Source organism: Mytilus galloprovincialis, chromosome 3 (assembly GCF_965363235.1).
Source record: "Mytilus galloprovincialis chromosome 3, xbMytGall1.hap1.1, whole genome shotgun sequence".
NCBI classification, from domain to species: domain Eukaryota; kingdom Metazoa; phylum Mollusca; class Bivalvia; order Mytilida; family Mytilidae; genus Mytilus; species Mytilus galloprovincialis.
Genome location: NC_134840.1, coordinates 63,582,860 through 63,602,727, shown reverse-complemented (window position 1 = coordinate 63,602,727; position 19,868 = coordinate 63,582,860). Strand labels below are relative to the sequence as shown.

General features: G+C 31.4%; 1 protein-coding gene across 1 annotated transcript; it reads right to left on the bottom strand.

Moving 5' to 3' along the window:
• Window positions 1-10,058: 10,058 nt before the first annotated feature.
• LOC143068611 (uncharacterized) lies at window positions 10,059-19,591 on the bottom strand. The gene is made up of 11 exons (XM_076242805.1): window positions 19,402-19,591; window positions 18,610-18,735; window positions 17,982-18,104; window positions 17,429-17,635; window positions 16,958-17,086; window positions 15,817-15,948; window positions 15,269-15,397; window positions 14,439-14,918; window positions 12,018-12,146; window positions 11,088-11,138; window positions 10,059-10,119 (listed from the first exon to the last, which is right to left on the bottom strand). Exons 1-10 carry the CDS (start codon window positions 19,571-19,573, stop codon window positions 11,089-11,091), a joined length of 1,677 nt encoding a protein of 558 aa, XP_076098920.1. The 5' UTR covers window positions 19,574-19,591; the 3' UTR covers window positions 10,059-10,119; window position 11,088.
• Window positions 19,592-19,868: the final 277 nt, after the last annotated feature.

The window sequence follows — 19,868 nt, the reverse complement described above, 5'->3', positions numbered from 1 at the left end:
TTGCAAATATACTTATATGATGTGCATATATACTTATATGATGTGCAAATGTTCTTATATGATGTGCAAACATACTTATATGATGTGCAAACATTCTTATATGATGTACAAATATCCTGATATGATGTGCACATATACTTATATTATGTGCAAATGTACATATATGATGTGCAAATATACTTATATGATGTGCTAACATCCTTATATGATATGCATTTTCCCTGATATTATGTGTAAACATCTTTATATGATGTGGTTGTATCATTATATTATGTGCTCGTAATCTTATATCATATGGTTGTGTCATTATATTATGTGCTTGTAATCTTATATCATGTGGTTCGGTTAACTTCGTTATATGATGTCGAAACGTTATTTTATGATGTGCTTTCATTGTCGTTATGGTCAATGAACATGATTACGATTAGAATGATTACTGTCTACGTCATAACTGATTCCGATCTGCTTCTGCAGAATTAATATAAACCCGGATCAAATCTGTAGCTATCGTTTGGAAAATGGTTGAGATGTAAAAAGAAACAAACCTTGACATGTTTGTTTCTCGATTTAAGATGAAAAAATCACACCAGATATTATTGGAAAATTGTCAAATTGTGAATTGCAAAGTTTAGTTTTAATCAATGGGTCTTCATTAATGAACATACGAGGTCTGCAATAATGGGCATACAGTTAAAGTTATTAAATCTAAGAAATGATTCTTTTATACCATGCTCTATGCTCATTGTACTAGGCTTATATTTGACAATATCTTTATATCTTATTGCGTTAGCGGCTTTTTTTTTTTTTTAAAGAAGTAAGTACATGAATTTCCAGTATGTTCATTGTTTTGTAAAGTTTGCTTTGCTGATCATTTTAGCTGTGGAAGTTTGTCTTTATATATCACTTTTCTGAAGAAAGACACAAAACTGGGTAATGACCAATATAATGGACCGGTCATTTGCAACCCCCATATAGAGGGGATAGGAAGAAATTAAGGGAGCCTTTAATTTTGATTTTTTTTTTAAATAAAATGATGGTATTCAATTGTTTATATTTATAGATTTGACGCAGTATAATGTTTTTAGCCTCATCTGCTAAAATCTAAATCCTTATTTTTTTTAAATTAATTTCTTCTAGCAGAGTATGTTTAATCTGAAGCTAGTAATATTGAATGAAGGTGTGATAAATACCAATGAGATCATAACCGGCATATCCAAATTAAATTCCAAGTTGCAAACAACTTCCACACTTAAAGAACACATTTACATATTCAGCTTCTCAAATATGGAACAGTTTACCAAATGAAATAAAAATGAGTAATACACTTGTATCTTTTAAAACAAAATGTTACAAATTTTTCATCAATTGTGCAAATTAATATGCTTTTTCATTGTTATTTAAATACAATTGTATATTGTGTATAACATAACTTTATAATACTCTATGTACTTATAAATATGTTATTATTATTTTGAGGACTCTCAGGAAGATTAGTTTTAACTAATGGGATCATCCTCTTGAAATAAAGATTATTTATTTATTTTATTTTATTTAAGTTCTAGATCCACTATTGACGTGCTATTCTAAACTTATATAATGCAAAAGGAATTTAATGCGGTTTTTTTTTTTATTACGAACAAATGTATTGCGAAAGGTGTGTGCAATTGTTCTCTGGTGGTTTTTTTAGGGGGGAGGGTCTAAAGTTTATGTCTTTTGAATGATTTTTTTTCCCTATTTCACGGTAAAAAATAGAGGAATTCCCATCTTTCCTATCCCGTCCCACCACCAATGATGAAAATTGAAAATGACAATAATTATAATTTACTTATTTTTAAAATCTGTTCTTATAATATAAAAGAAGAAGATGTGGTATGATTACCAATGAAACAACTCTCCACAAGAGACCAAAATGATACAGACATTAACAACTATAGGTAATCGTAAGGCCTTCAACAATGAGCAAAGCCCATACCGCATAATCAGTATAAAAGGCCCCATGATGACAATGTAAAACAATTCAAACGAGAAAACTATTTTGCTAAGAAAAGGTTTCTCTATAAATAAGTATCAAGATAATAGGCAATAAAAGAACAAAACTCATAAGAGCCAAAATTGCCCAAAATGGGACCTTAAAATTTACTATAAAATATATTCAGACACATTGCACTATTATTGTTTTTTAATCTATTGTAGTTTTAAAGATAAACGCTAAACATTAAAAGTCACCGCCTTAAATCTTCACTTAGAAAAATTGAAAACACAACTCTCTATCTGTCACAGACCACCAGGCCTCAGCAAACAAAAAATAAATACAGTGTTTTTATGTTCATTCAGACACAAATCTAATTAAATTACAGATATTGTGTGTCCAAGCTATGCTTACGCGGATCTGAAAACGCTCCATTCTATTTTCTGTTTAAAGACCATTGGGATTCTCGGTTTTGTCGGATTTATATACACCTTCAAAAATGTGAAGGCTGAATTTCATTGGCTGATGTAATATTTACTAGAACAAACAGTATCAAAGGACTGAAGTACTGAATATCGGATGACCGCAAGTTCTCGTGGATGGTCACACGCACTTGTTTAAAAGAAAATCACATCTCAATACCTGAAAGTGAGGTTAACTTACAGAGATATATTTTTTTCTGAGACAAGTTCGTGCTTGAATGATGAATAAATGACAGGGAATTCAATCTCACCGTAATCACAATTAGATTGTAGTGATACAAATCAGTATACTCTGGTTTGTTGTTATATATTAAATTAATATTTGTATACAACAGTTACATGTATACATAATTTTGATCCAAATGCTATAGCATTTTATTCTACTATTCTTATAATAGTGCAGTGCAAGTGCATGGTGAAAACTCTTCTATAATAATTCGGATTTTCTAATAGTTAGGATTTATGTAGGCATTCATTTTCCCCGCATAAACGTTCTTGAGATATTATTTCCGCATGCGTTAACACAATTGTTCTGTACGTGTGCGTAAATATATTACTTACAAATGTATAAATATATTTCTAACGACGCAACCTTTTCATATTATTAATTTAATATGTTCTAAAAAAAAATGTTTTTATGAGTATTACTTGAAGCGACAAAGAATGTTATTTTGCACTCGATTATGTCTGCGTTTTTATACGATCGGTTACATGTACCAGTCAAAATCGAAAGTCAAATCTCTGTTGCGGTAATACATCGGAATGCCCTCACGGTCATCGAGATGTAAACATGAAGTGTGGGCATGAGGACGTGTACTTTCTTGTTCCAGGACAAACATATTTTTCGACTTTAATGAAAAAACTCTTTTTTAAAAATGATATAGTCTTTTTTTTTTTATTTCATTATTGTTTTATTTTTTCTCTCATTTTCAATGGAAACCGATTTATTTTGATTCCCTCCTGAAAAAGAAAAAATATCTTTCAAGAAACTTGGAATCAAACATTTGCAAAAAAAAAAACATGCCCCCATTTCCCCCGCAATCACCCCAAAAAAATCAATGGTCAGTATGTTAGCCCTGTTTACGGAGTTGTATATCTGAACGGCTTTCCTTTTATATTACGGGTGTCTAGTGGCGGTGCTTTCATGGTAGGATGTTAGCCTCTAGTGTTACTGGTCGTAGGTTCGAATTCCGGCCGGTTCAAAACCAAAGAATTTAAAATTTGTATTTGCTGCTTTCCTTTGCTCATTGTTGAAGGCCGTACGGTGACATATAGTTGTTAATTTCTGTGTCATTTGGTGGAGAGTTGTCTCATTGGCAATCATACCACATTGTCTTTTATATATCAATTTTCCGCTGGACGTCAAGCATACGTTCATAATCATGTAGGTGTGCAATAAATGCATGAAAACATAATAAAAAGATGCAAGCAAATGTCATGCACCGAGTTGAAGGTCATCCCATATCTCTTTTCATTCCCTTTTTTTAGAAGGGGGGGGGGGCTCGGTGGTCGAGTGGTCCAAGTATCTAGCCTGTCAACACTTACATGTAGGTTGTAAGTTCGAATCCCACACGTGGCAGGTAAGCTCGACTCCAATCTCAATTGAATAGAATTATTAGTTAATCATACCGACAGTCGGTGTTTCTTTCCGAGGACTTCGGCTTCCTCCATAAATATAAACTCACCACCACGAATTAGCATGAAAGTGTTGAAAGTGGCGTTAAAAAGCAATCAATCAACAAATTAATCAACCAATCATCCATACCGGTATAATTATAAATGCAAGAGAGGATAATTTTGTAGCTAAAATTGACTTTGAGTTCATTTGTGTCTTTTGCAATGAATAGAAATAGGAAGATATGATATGAGTGCCAATGAGACAATTCTACATCTAAGTCATAATGTGTAAAAAGTAAACAATTATAGGTTTAATTACGGCCTTCAACCGCCTTCAACACGGAGCTTTTACTTAAACCGAACAGCAAGCTATAAATAAGAGCCACACCATTTGTTTTATCTTATTTTCACCGCTGCCGGGAAATTCTTCAACTAGTTCCTGCATAAATTGATCTTAATCTTCCGCCGAAATGTTTGAAACGTTAAGTTTTGTTAAAATGCACTGTCTCACTTTATCTTTAAAATGCACTTTCGCTTAAAAGGTTAAAGATTTATTTCTAAAACGTAATAAGTTAACTCAATGCTCATTATTGTAGATCCCGTATATTCATTATTGTAGACCCATCGATTAAAATTCATAATTTTACAATTTTCCATCAATATTTGGTGTGATTTTTTTTTTCATCTTAAATCGAGGAACAAACATGTCAAGGTTTTTCTCTTTTTAAAATAACTTAAATTTGATCCGGGTTTATATCAATTTTGCAGAAGCAGATCGGAATCAGTTATGACGTAGACAGTAATCATTCCAATCGTAATCATGTTCATTGACCATAACGACTATGAAAGCACATCATATAATGACGTTTCGACATCATATAATGAAGTTAACCGAACCACATGATATAAGATTACAAGCACATAATATAATGACACAACCACATCATATAAAGATGTTTGCACATAATATAAAGGAAAATGCACATCATATAAGGATATTTGCACATCATATTAGTATATCTGCACATCATATAAGGACATTTACACATTATATAAGTACATTTGTACATCATACAATGTATAAGTACATTTGCACATCATATAAGTACATTTGCACATCATATAAGTATGTATGCACATCATATAAGTATGTATGCACATCATATAAGTGTAGTTGCACATCATGTAAAGATGTTTGGACATCATATAAAGATACTTGCACATAATATAAGCATATTTGCACGTCATATAAAGGTGTTTGCACATCATATAATGACAAGTGCACATCATATAAAGGTAAGTGCACATTATATAATGACAAGTGCACATCATATAATGAAAAATGGTCATAAGAAGACAGTTTTGGAGTTCCATAATTTCAGCTATGATTTCGTCCTTTTCTTCATAGCATACTTAAATGGGACAAAATTGTCATTCAGAGGCAATACGCCATCAGCCCATACCTCATTTAAACTGATTAAAAGATTATTTCTACACCATATGGAGATCATGTAAAATCCTTTTAGGGGTTTATTATCCTATCAACAACAATTATACGAGATTGATTAAATTTTGATTCTTGGTGTCTTGACGCTAAATATACCAGAAAAAAAAAATAATCTGTACCTTTCCAACAAGTGGTTTTGGAATAAATGTGTTTAATTCCGATGCAAAGACACTATTAGAAATTTATTTTCAATCCTTACTTAATATAAATCGAGATAAAAAAAAACTCAAGGTACTGTGTATTCGCAACCTATGATCTTTAAGTAAGACACAAATTAATTTATTTTTATCCTTTATCTGCCGCAGTTTATGATGTATATTTTGATATAAAAAAGTTTAGGGATCAAATAGAAACTACTGTAGCAACCTGAATTCCAAACCTTTCTTTATAAATTTATCTAGGCAGTAGAGATATTTAACTCAAATACTTCAATATTTATGAGATGCAAAATAGTAGTAAAAGGTACCGGGTTTATAAGTTGGCAATTGTTTCATGTACAAAACATATAATTTGATTTCTTATAAAGATTGAAAACTCCCTTCATTCTTATCGGTGTTGCCACCTTCATTATTTTTAATTAGAAATGATTTTATATAATGTTATATTGAAATTAATAATTTTTACAATATTTATCAAAATTGAAATTTTTTCATGCTAACTGCTGGAAGTTTTTCATTTTCTAAAACAAAATATATAGTTTAAAGTCTATTTTAAAGGGGACACGAAAAATGCGATAACACTGCTGACATAAACAACATTTTATTCACAATAGTTATAATATGTTTACAGATACCCCTGTCATCTTTTTTAATCTGATAAATGCAAATGAAGAGCCAAAACTGTTACTGAACGTAATGTAGAAAAAAGTAATTAGAGTAAGCGACAATTGTAAAGCTACAATAACGTAAACACTAAGCAACACATGCAGTTCTCAAGAGAATACATGTCTCTGTATACACTTTGTCAAGCCGATTACTCAAATTAAAGTAAATACAAGTAAAAAACATTCCAACAGAACAAATCAATTTGCTTTGATTAACTGATGATAATATGCTTAACCTTAGTATATGTGTTTTTGTATGGTTTATAAATTGAAATATTAAAATTGCATTGTAGTTTAAAGTATAACTTATGTTCTCTTAAATACTGACAGATCACCAGTATCAGCTTTTATTAATTTGTTTTGATATTTTAATTAAAGATCGTTTTAAGTTAGATCAATGGTTCTTTTTGAATGAAAAGTCTTTCCATTACTAAGAAGCAACATTCCAGTATCACCTGCATACGGGTATATATCTCCCAATTGATACGTTATTCCCGTGCGTGCATTTCCTATCATGATTTTCTTAATATAGGGTTGCTGCTCACAAGGAAGCTATTAAACCAAGAGTTCCAAATGGTGAAGTTGGAATCATCCCTTCGTAGATTTTACGGACACCATCACGAGTTGGTTGACCATTATGGAATAACCGTTTCACAAATTATATCGGATATGTTCCTTACGTCGTAACTAAAATCCCCTTCCTTTTCATGAATGTGACCTACCAAATAAGACTATTTACCGGATTTGTTATCATATAAGCAACACGACGGGTGCCACATGTGGAGCAGGATCTGCTCACCCTTCCGGAGCACCTGAGATCACCCCTAGTTTATGGTGGGGTTCGTGTTGCTTATTCTTTAGTTTACTATGTTGTGTCATGTTTACTATTGTTTGTCTGTTTGTCTTTATCGTTTTTAGCCATGGCGTTGTCAGTTTATTTTCGATTTATGAGTTTGACTGTCCCTCTGGTATCTTTCGTCCCTCTTTTACAGTATACTTAGAAAATGTTGAGTGAACCGATATTAGTTTAAACATGTATGAGCATCAGAAATAAAAAAAAAAACACGAAAACTATTGGAGATCAACCATGCCAGAATGGAGATAAGCAATACAAATAGTCCACTTTGATCTATAAACTTCCAGGTGCTAAAATTTGCTTTATCTTATACAAACTGGTTTAAAATAGCAATGAATTGCACCAGATGTCCATTTTGACGATTGACATCTCTTCAGGGTTGCTAAATTAGATAACAATGTAAGGAATAAAAATATTTACAGGTCCCCGAAAGGGCAAACAAATAACAATATCAGAACAATACATCTTTATTAAAAGTGCACGGATTTGTAAATATATGTCAGAAGGTTAACATTCCAATCATATTCTGTCAGAAATTACAAACTGTTTATTCTTTCCTGTAAATGTTTACTCAACTATTTGTTGATACAATGTGTATATGTCTGCTGTGTACCAACTAAATATCAAACCACAATGGTCTACATAGATTAAATTGGAAACTTGGTCAACAGTGAGATTAATGTTTCATATAATTCGTATAGTACCTACATGTTGTAATATAATGCTATTTTGGATATAGTTTATATAGAGTATATTTACCGTATTCTAACGAAATTATAAAGCTTGCGTTTCCTTTGATGATGCATTGCAAGCGGATTAACTGCCATTCCTTCAGCAAATTTTAGACGCCATCACGTCTGTTGACCATTCTAGAATATATTTTTCTCTGACAATGAATTGGTATGTTTCAATTGTCTTAACTTAATCTTCTATTGTTGTCCTCAATAGTGAAATCACCAAATGTGACATATCACTGCAGTTGTTATTTTCTGAACAAGGTAAAAGGTGCAATCTATGAGAATAACTTCATTACTTTTTATAGGTTATGTTGCTCAGTCTTTTCAATATTGTGCAGACCTTTGTTTATCTTTTCGTCATTTATTTTCTTGTCATGGGTTGTCAATTTGTGTTCTTCTTGAGTTTGGAAATTCCTTTGGGTTATTTCTCCTCTCCTTCTCTTATTACTTAAGTATAAGGTAAAATGGACATAAACTTTTCTACTTAAGAAAATGCCTGTACCTAGTCAGGAATATGACAGAGATCGTCCATTCCTTTGAAGTGTATGAGCTTTTTTATTAGCAATTTAATTAGGGATTCTCCTTTTGAATTTTTGTCAGAGATTAGTATTTTTGTGATCTTACTTTTGTCATCGAAAGAAAAAATGTCATCACTACGAAACAGTGATAGTTTATCTGTAATCTTCAAGTTTATGTTTGCATCTTCCTTTTTTTATTTCTCATGTTTATGTTGAACGCTACTAATACAATGTACGTCTTTTTCTAATAAGCATGTACCAAGTCATGAATATGACAGATGCTATCCATTTGTTTGATCTGTTTGAGCTATGGATCTTGACACTTGATTAGGTACTTCCCGTGTTTTGTGATTTAACTTTTAAAGGTAAAATTTGCGTGTGGAAAATAAATTTTAGCCTACCTTATTTAAACAGTTAATGTTACCACTGGGTCGGTGCCAGTGTTGATGTACATGTAAGTTACGTCTCCCAATGTACCACCAGCCCGGCAGTATTCCTTTTCGTTTAACAGAGGAAAGATTATTTAATTTATTTGTTTAATTAAAAAAATATGAAACACTAACATGACTTAGGGTTTCTACCCCCAAGGATAGATAGATTTCCGAAGCCGTTTATCGAACATTTTATAATAATGTTGTTTTTTATAATTTATGTGTGTGTTTAAACTTGAACTTCAAACTGTGGTGATTATGGTATGCATAAAAATAAGCTTTGTAACTTTGATATGATTAGAATGATTCAACTTAATTATACTCCTAGATTTGGGTATAACCCATTCACACAGGAGTTAGTGTTCCAAGTTTGGACTGTTGCGTTGTTGTTACCACTTCTGTCGATGTGTTTAATTCTCATCTCGTTTTCCAAGTCCTTGCTTAAAGGCCATACATGTTATCTATTTATAACTAATAACTATTTAAGTCAGAAACTTACTTCCCATAAACTATGTTCACCAAAACATTTGATAAGTTATATAATGGATATACATAAATGTTTGGACTTTTGACTGGTGATATTTAAATCGTATTACTATGTTGGTTTGGGTTTTTATTTTTCGTTTTAACAATGGCGTTGTCAAGATTTTGTTTTGGCTATTGAATGTCCCTCTGGTGTCTTTTGCCTCTTTTTTGCAATATTTCTGTTTCCCCCCATTGATGAAGCATATGTATTAAAAGACCCTCTACGTTTTGTTAATCTGATTTGTATCAACGACCTCACAGCTTTCATCCATTTGGAAAGGGAATTTACTTCTTCCCGGTTTATTGATTGTTGGCACCGATTGAATCCATCAATATTTTTATATATTCTTAATTGATGGATTTAGGCTGCCGATTTGTCGATCTTTTGGATAGCGCCATCCAGTAGGTGTTGATGTGATCCGTGTTGGCAATTATTTAGTTTTCTGTGTTGTGCTTTGCATACCGTAATTGTCGTTTGTCTGTTTCTTATTTGGGCAACGCGTGACTTAGGCTTTTTCAGTATTTGCTTTTTCCGTATTGAGTATATTGCATATTGCATAACTAAGTCTTAAATTCAATAAAGAGTAATGAAGTAAATCATATAAAGTTTTATTAATTTCCTTTCATATTTCCATATACAATATAGAGGTAATCCTACAAAAGAAAGAAATATTATAAGTCAAAATAAGTCTAAAAAGATTTTCGGTACATACACTCTAATTCAGTTATATTGCAAAGACACAACTTCATATCTAACTTCGTAGGCATACAATTCTTCTGGCACTGATTACGATGTTTATCCTAAAGACACCTTTCGTACTATTTAAAACTGTTCTTGTGTATGTTTTATGATAAGAAATTATTCTAATTTGCATCAACACTACAAAACAGAAATCAGATGATAGTTCTAATATCTTACTACCCAATCCATTATAAATGAATATGAGTAATCTAAACATTCATGTAATATCACAACAGTAAGTATAAAAGAAACCTCCATAAAACCGTCTAGGTTTGCTACTTTGCGTGTGCAGGATGGCGTTGCATTGTATCACGTTTTCGAAACAAATACTTCATTATTGAGGCATATTTTTTCCAAATGTGTTCATCGTTAATAAGCAAATATACCTTTTCCTATTTTCTTAAAGATACATTATAAATATATCCATATTTTCCATTAACGTCTGGTTTGGAACTTATCTTATAAGTGTATCGTTTCTGATTGATTGTTCAGAATAAAGAGGGATGTCTTCCTTGAGGTTACCCCCCTCCAAAAAAAAAATTAAATTAAAAAAAATAATTAAAAATCGGCTTGATACGACATATCATGTATCATTTGTTTAACATTTTGTTCATTATGACTGGAATAAAAATATTGTATACATTATATAATTCTTCCGTCTTGTTCAAAAGGATTCTGTGCTTTTAGAGGAAAGAAATATTAAAATATTTGAGTTTCAAATTGTCTTTATAACCGGAGGATAGTTTGTTATCTCTTTTGATATCATTAACTACCTTATATAATAATTCAAAGATTCAAAAGGACAATGATGTATATAAATGTGGGTTTCTTGTACTTTGTACGGTGTAAAACACATAATTGAACATAATTGATATCTTACATTAGTATGCTGATGTTCCTGCTGGTACATAACCATCCTCGTCATCATATCCTAATGGGAAAACGAAAAAAGTTACAATAGTGATAACAAGTAATGTACAAATATCAACTATACATTTCTGTTTTGACAAAACACGCACATCATTATTAGATGCAGTCTTTGAATTTGCTTTCTTTTGTTCTTGTATTGTAAATCAGACAAGGTGTATGTAAAAACTAAGTTTAAAAAAAATGATAAGAAATAAGTAAAACTGCATCACTCACAAAAGATTGCATGACGCAAATACACTGTTTACAATAATACTTATATATGCACTTAAACTTTTCATTTATGGCTCTATTGATATATAAAAAAAGAAGATGTGGTAAGATTGCCAATGAGACAACTCTCCACAAGAGACCAAAATGACACAGAAATTAACAACTATAGGTCACCGAATTGCCTTCAACAATGAGCAAAGCCCATACCGCATAATCAGCTAAAAAAGGTAACGAAATATGTTTGATGGCGCTAAACCACCCCACCCCGAATGGGACATACGTGAAACAGCACAATAAAAGAAGAAACTATCAAAATCAGTTGATAAAGAAACGAAATTTAATTCATAAAGCGATGCAACGACAAAAATAAAACCCAAAACACAAGGTATGAATGTTAGAGTACTTGAAGTTGTTTAAAGCTATATAAAAGCCTAATTAATAACAAATGAACGAAACTATATATAATGCTAAACTTTTAGGGTCCGAAAACAGCAGGTATATATTGCAGACATATCAGCACTTGACCACTTCTTTATACATATTATAGTCAATTACACAAGAGAACTATATGTGGGTGCTTGTTTGATAGACTATGTAAGGTGATTCTGTGAATAGTATACAATGCATTAACCCAAATACGTGTATGCTATGCTTATATAATGTGTTTTACCGTCGGAGTATAGATCAAACAGGTGCCTTTTCCTTAGTTTTCCAAAGCATACGCTTCTGCTATGATAATGTGAATAGCAATCACTCCAATAATTATAGAATCGTTTATCTCCACATGTCAGTTGGTATGCTTAAAAAACATAAACAAAATATTGTTATAAGTATGAAAGTACGAAATGATTTACGGATGAGTAACAAAGTTGATATTAATACAATATATGATTATAGGTCTAAGTGTGTAGTTGTTAACTTTGTACACAGTTCTTCAATTCACTTCTTTAGTAATTATATTCGTTACATGTAATAACAATGATATTTATATATACACATGTTTCTTTTTTATTATAAAATTGAGAATGGAAATGGGGAATGTGCCGAAGAGACAACAACCCGACCATAGAAAAAAACAACAGCAGAAGGTCACCAACAGGTCTTCAATGTAGCGAGAAATTCCCGCACCCGGAGGCGTCCTTCAGCTAGCCCCTAAACAAATATATACTAGTTCAGTGATAATGAACGCCATACTAATTTCCAAATTGTACACAAGAAACTAAAATTAAAATAATACAAGACTAACAAAGGCCAGAGGCTCCCGACTTGGGACAGGCGCAAAAATGCGGCGGGGTTAAACATGTTTGTTAGATCTCAACCCTCCCCCTATACCTCTAGCCAATGTAGAAAAGTAAACGCATAACAATACGCACATTAAAATTCAGTTCAAGAGAAGTCCGAGTCTGATGTCAGAAGATGTAACCAAAGAAAATAAAGAAAATGACAATAATACATAAATAACAACAGACTACTAGCAGTTAACTGACATGCCAGCTCCAGACTTCAATTAAACTGACTGAAAGATTATGATTTCATCATATGAACATCAGGCACAATCCTTCCCGTTAGGGGTTTAGTATCATACCATCATAACATATATGAGAAGAACATAACCCGTGTCATGCCAACAACTTGTTTTTGAATAAATGTGTTTAGTTCCGATGCAAAGACCCTATAAGTGAATCAATATTAACGCCAAAATATGCAATCTTTAATGACCTGACAACAGTATCGTAACTATATCCCTTCTTAATAAGTCTATTCAAAGGTTTTGTTAGTTTTTGAGGTGAATACTGACACCTTTGTGCTTTATAAAGAATATTTCCATAAAAAATTGGATGTGAAATACCTGAAAGTCTGCATGTTGAGCTATATTAACGAATGATGTCCTTATACCGATGATAAAATTTAGTAAATGTTTTGACTAGTTTGTGATATCGAAAACCCTGGTGTAATAATTTTTCAGTAATACATAAATTTCTCTCGTTAAAATCTAAAACATTGTTACATACACGAGCAAATCGTACAAGTTGAGATATATAAACACCGTAAGATGGTGACAAGGGAACGTCACCATCTAAAAATGGATAATTAACGATAGGAAATGAAAAATCATCTCTTTTATCATAAATTTTAGTATTCAGCTTTCCGTTAGTGATATAGATATCAAGATCGAGGAAAGGGCAGTGGTCATTGTTAGTATAAGCTTTATTTAAAGTAAGTTCAACAGGATAAATTTCTTTAATATACATACTGAAGTCGTCATTATTGAGAGCCAAAATATCATCCAAATATCTAAAAGTATTATTAAATTTGTTTATCAGATGTTGTTTCGATGGGTCTTTGCTTATTTTTGTCATAAATTGTAACTCATAGCAATACAAAAACAGGTCCGTAATAAGTGGTGCACAGTTAGTCCCCATTGGAATTCCGATAATCTGACGATATACGGAATCCCCAAAGCGAACAAAAATGTTATCTAGTAAAAATTCAAGGGCATATATAGTATCAAAGCATGTCCAATTGACATAGTTTTTTTGTTTATTGCTACTAAAAAATGACCTAAAAGAGTTTGAACATATATATTCACATTCTGATTTTTTAAATGCCCATTTAATTAGGTGTGTGAATTTTTTCTTAATGAGAATGTGAGGCAATGTGGTATACAGGGTAGAAAAATCAAAACTTTGAACAGATTCAAAATCACCAATATAAGCATGCAATTTATCAAGTTCTTCCAACGAGTTCTTGACACTCCAAAAGTAATTAATTCCACTATTTGCGAGTATTGTTCTCTTCTACTCAAAATTAAGTGTACATGTTTAGGGCTTTCCATTATGTTTTCATCTGTACGATATCGGTAATATAAATTGAAAAGCATCTATTTTAACATCGATTATTTTCTTAAAGACAAATTAAATGTATCTTACGTATGCGACACAGTTACACTTGATAAAACATGAACCTGTGATGCAAAGAAACCGAATATACTTTTATTGAGAATATGAGTCTTCATATTGTATTTGTGGGCATGCGTAAGTAAATATTTCATGAATTCTTATTCAAATTATTCTGATACATTTGATCTTACCTTTGCCACCATATGAAAATCTGTGATGATCCAGTTTAAATCCATGATATTTAGTAAAGTAGTCATTATAACTTACTACAAGCCCATGAGCATAAGCGATTGCATGTTTCTTGAGATTATATTCGTGTTTCTTGTGGAGATGTCTCACGTTTAACTCATGTTTGTTGTTCTGATACTGGCGTTCATTCAAATGCTTCTTATGTTGATGTTCAGCAGCTGACAAATGGTATTTGGTGTGCTTGTGGAGTCGTTTAAGATGGTAATCTACCATTTGTTTGAATCTATTTATGTGACTTCTAGCCTCGTTTGCAATTCTGCTAACGTGCTTGTTAGCCTGGTGTTGAATGTTATGAACATGTTTGTTTGCTACGTGTGATATTCTTGCGACATGAGTCTTGGCTACATTATGGATTCTGCTTACGTGGTGATTGGCAATTTTTTTGTGAAGATACAGGTGCTTGTTCAGAATAGCATGAGTGTCTGCAAAATGATAGGAAAAATTAGTATACCACTAATTATATATAACATATAACTTGTTTGGCTATATAAAAGCAATTAAGATTTCCTTTTGATGCAAAACAACGACGAATAATAACTCTTTCTAAAATTTTCTTTAATATTGAATACATAAATATCGTTGATAACAGTTAAGCACCCAACAAAATTACATAGTTATCTATAGCAGCAAAGGTCTACTCGTACCTTTGTTCTTTAACAAGTATATTTTGAAATGAAAACATGACGTAGAAAATATGCAAACTAAAAAGAATAAGATATATTCTGTATTTGATAAGGTTTATTGACCGACGTATAAGGATTAAACATTTTACCTCCCAGGTATCTATAGAAGAGATGATGACTTCTAAGTCGTCCAAAGCATGTTCCTACACTATGATAACGATGATAACATTGACCCCATAGCCTGTAGAATCGGCTTCTGCTACATTTCAGTTTGTATGCTGCAATTGAAGTTTATATTTTTTCTACGCTGTTGAAATCGTAAAATTTCTTCATAATTCTTTATTTACAAAATAAAATAAACGATATACATGAAATAAATCCTGAAACCATTTAACCAAAAAGTCATTTATATTATAAGTTTATCCATATTTTACTTATTTACAAATATATAACGCCTCCTGGTACTGAACTTTCTTGATGTGTTGAAGACCAATTGGTGGCCTTCGGATATTGTCTGCCCTTTGGTCGGGTTTTTGTCTCATTGACACATTTGTCATTCCCAATCACAGTTTCATACATATATTTTAGTTAGCTTGGGGTTGATTATTAATTATACAATCCTTGATTTTACTAAGGTCATCATCTTGCAACAAACGTTGTCCATTTATATATTTAGAAGTATTTAGAATTCACTCACCAATTCCGTTATATGAAAATCTGTGATGTCTAATTGCGAATCCATGATGGCTATTGTAATAACTATAGTCGAATATAGGCCCGGAACCATAATCGGATCCATAGACATCACCATCAACTACGGAATAATCGTCTAGATAATAATAAACATAAAGAATTAAACTCAACGATGAAAAAATGTTATACCTTTTACAAACGCTTTGATGTCAAATTCAACAAATATTAGAATCAATACAATTATTTTAAAGGTGCCTTTTAGCTAAATTTATCATCCAGTTCTAATAAAAGATATTTAGTAACAAATTCAATTAAATTTAAGAACGGACCAAATTTTTGTTGGTTCATTGATTTCTAGATAGATTTTAAAATTTCAGCATCACTCGTAATGAGAAAATGAAGTGCATAACCTTTTCGCAGAATGTTAATTTGTTTGTTTTTTTTTTTTTTTTGCTTTTGAGAGCTACTCCATTTTAAGCTGACAATGTATTGATCAATCGCAAACTCTTTGTTATATGCACATCCTGTAGGAGGAAGATAAGTTAGCCGTAGACATGAAATGATTTTGGTAAATTGTATTATTTGTCGATTTTGTGCGTGTATTAAAAATAATCATAATTGGTTGGATTCTTTTAAATATAAATATAAAGGAATTAAGCACTTCTGCTAGGTATGTTAATTTTAAGCTTGTATCAACTCCATTTTAATGGGAAAATATAGTACCAACTTATTGAGAGTAGAGAACCAGGAACTTCTACTTACATATGTTCCGTCAGGAAAGAGTTGAAAAGGCTTAATTGTAGATTCACCATACTTATCATGAATGAAGATGTGAATGGTTTTCATCCATAATGTATATTTTTTGTTTCAACCTAGATTTTCATATTTTAACTGTCATATATCAAAATTTTGAATATACTCCTTCAATTTGTGCTGTTATTGAACAAAATAGTTTGATTTATAATAAAACAAAAACAAAATACATTGTGTTATTAAACTTAGTACAAAAAAGGTACAAAAACATAGAAACCTATCTTTTCGATATTATGGAACGTTTAACTCAAACAGATTTATTAGAGGTACTAGAAACACAAAAAATGTATCTTTATTTTTGTCAATACTTAGTATTTGACTTGAAGGTATACCTCCACCGTATCTATAGAATAGATGTTGTCGTCTCAGTCGTCCAAAGCAGCTTCCTACACTATGGTATCGGTGATAGCATTGGCCCCATAGTGTGTAAAATCGGCTTCTTGAGCACTTCAGTTGGTATCCTGTAATATAAAGTCATTTTCATTCCAAAATGCTTTTAATAAAATGCGACTGAATTTCTCAAACGCGTCCTATTGCTATAATCAGCAGCACGTTAATTGATTTGTTTAACATATTTACATATATATGATTCTAATTGAAAAATATGCATAAGCATATCAAATTTTTAAATATTTTTTACTTTATTACTTTCAATTGAACATTAAGAATAGTCAAACGTTTAAATACCAGCTGTTCAGTGTCATGAATTAAGACAATAAGTGATTATGTTGATTTTTTTTTCATCTTCCGACGTTATCACCTTTATGAAACAAAAATATATTAATAATTCAAGATTTGCTTACCAATTCCGCCGTATGTAAATCTATTATTTACAATTGCAAATCCATGATGGCTCTTGTAATAACCATAGTCATATGTAATTCCACCGTATCTATAGAATAGATGTTGTCGTCTCAGTCGTCCAAAGCAGCTTCCTACACTATGGTATCGGTGATAGCATTGGCCCCATAGTGTGTAAAATCGGCTTCTTGAGCACTTCAGTTGGTATCCTGTAATATACAGTCATTTTCATTCCAAAATGCTTTTTAATAAAATGCGACTGAATTTCTCAAACGCGTCCTATTGCTATAATCAGCAGCATGCTAATTGATTTGTTTAACATATTTACATATATATGATTCTAATTGAAAAATATGAATAAGCATATCAAATGTTAAAATATATTTTACCTTATTACTTTCAATTGAACATTAAGAATAGTCAAACGTTTAAATACCAGCTGTTCAACGTCATGAATTAAGAAAATAAGTGATTATACCGATACTTTTTTTTTCATTTTCCGACGTTATCACCTTTATGAAACAAAAATATATTAATAATTCTAGATTTGCTTACCAATTCCGCCGTATGTAAATCTATTATTTACAATTGCAAATCCATGATGGCTCTTGTAATAACCATAGTCATATATAATTCCACCGCTGTAACCAGCTCCGTACCCTACACTTGAGTAACCTGCTAATAATATGTACACAGAAAATTTATAATAAATTGTTTAACGGATTGAATGAAATGACTTATTTGATTAATACACTTTTCTATAGCAATTTGTTTGAAACGATAATTTTCATTGGACGTTGAAAAATATTTTGAAGTTTTATATTTCACAATGACATCATATCTGTCTAAACCAAAGGGAAGCTTAATCTTTTTTGTAAATTTGTAAACCATTTTGAAGCGTACAAAAAGTTCAAAGACGTCCATTGTTTATGTTTGACATTTAGGGTAAACGTATGTTGTCAGGTTATGTAGACGCCAAAGACAGGTATGTGGACTTTTTTTATTTAAGACATTTTAAGCCAAAACATTCACTTAAATATAATTTGGTTTAATGTGTGGTTATACTGGAGTATGAACGTAGATTTTGCTGTCGTCAAACTAGCGACGCGTATATTATAGCATTTACTGTTTAAAGGATACGAACTGCCTTAAATTTGTATGTAATACATGGACATATAATTACCATTATAATATGAAAACAGATGTTTTCTTCTTAGGTATCCAAAACATCTACCAACACTATGGTATCGGCCATAACATCTGTTCCAATAACTGTAGAAACGTCTCTTACTGCAGCTCAGTTTGTAATCTATTTGAAACAAAGACACGAACAGTTACAAAATGACATGATGGCAAAGAAAATCATTAGCAGAAAAAAAACTGATGACAAAAAAAAAGACACACACACAAACAACAGTAAGTAGTAAACAACATAAAAAAAAACCTGACATAAGGTACTATGTAGGTTCGGTAAAAAATTATATTATATTAGAGATCAGACAAATTAGTAATCAATTTTAAAAAGGACCGAAGAAAACTTTAAAGTGACACAAATTAAAGTTCCCATGGACAAAATTATGAAGATATCCCATTCAATATTTGTATAAATGAATCATAATCAAGATAATGCAAAGACGACATTTATGTACAATAGTTCTTTAGTTTCAACCATTTACATTTCTTGTTTTGGCAAATGATAAAAGATGCAGTTAACTATTGACAAACCTTTTGTTGAATTATTGCACCAATGTGTTTTTCCATTTGGATTAGATACAATACACAAACCATATTTTAAAATAAATGTTTTATAAGCAGTTTTTAGATGATGAATCATTCGAATGCGTTCATTCCAATGTTTTGAAAAGGTTAAGCAAGTGTCTATAACTACTAGTAATCAGAATTAATTCCAAATATAACATAATTCATTTTAATATAGTTAAACTGTTTGTTTTCATTTGATATAAACATTACTTACATTTTCCTCCGTATCTAAATCTCCCATGGGAAATCTTAAATCTTCGGAAACGTGTGTACCCGGCCAGATGTATATGACCATGATATGAATGAGGTGTTCGAATAAGATGTCGTTTTCTCAACAAAGACACGCAAGTGCTTGCATGATGTATCTTGTTGTAACAGGAAGTCATATAACGGATGAACTTATGTCGTCGGCATCCGAATTTGTAAACTGAATAAAACATAATTAGAAAGGAAATAGGGTATGATTGTAAAGAAGACAATTAACCACCAGATATCAATGACAAAGCTGTAAACATCTATATTTCACAGTACAGTGTTCAACAACCATTCAAAACTCATTCCGTTTAGTAAGCTTAAAAAACGGGAACGCTTATTGTTAATGCTTGAAAATCATTGACAATACCATATGCTATTTCTCATTTATGACTGAATGAATTAGACTTGGTTTGTACAACACGACTG

What these genes read in the sequence shown, in the direction of transcription:
- LOC143068611 (XM_076242805.1), bottom strand. Translation starts at nt 19,573, where the DNA reads ATGACTTCCTGTTACAACAAGATACATCATGCAAGCACTTGCGTGTCT. An exon ending in CTTCTATAGATACCTGGGAG is followed by an intron (nt 14,919 to 15,268) that starts GTAAAATGTTTA and finishes ATCATTTTGCAG; the next exon opens with ACACTCATGCTATTCTGAAC. An exon ending in GTTTGATCTATACTCCGACG is followed by an intron (nt 11,139 to 12,017) that starts GTAAAACACATT and finishes TTTTCCCATTAG; the next exon opens with GATATGATGACGAGGATGGT.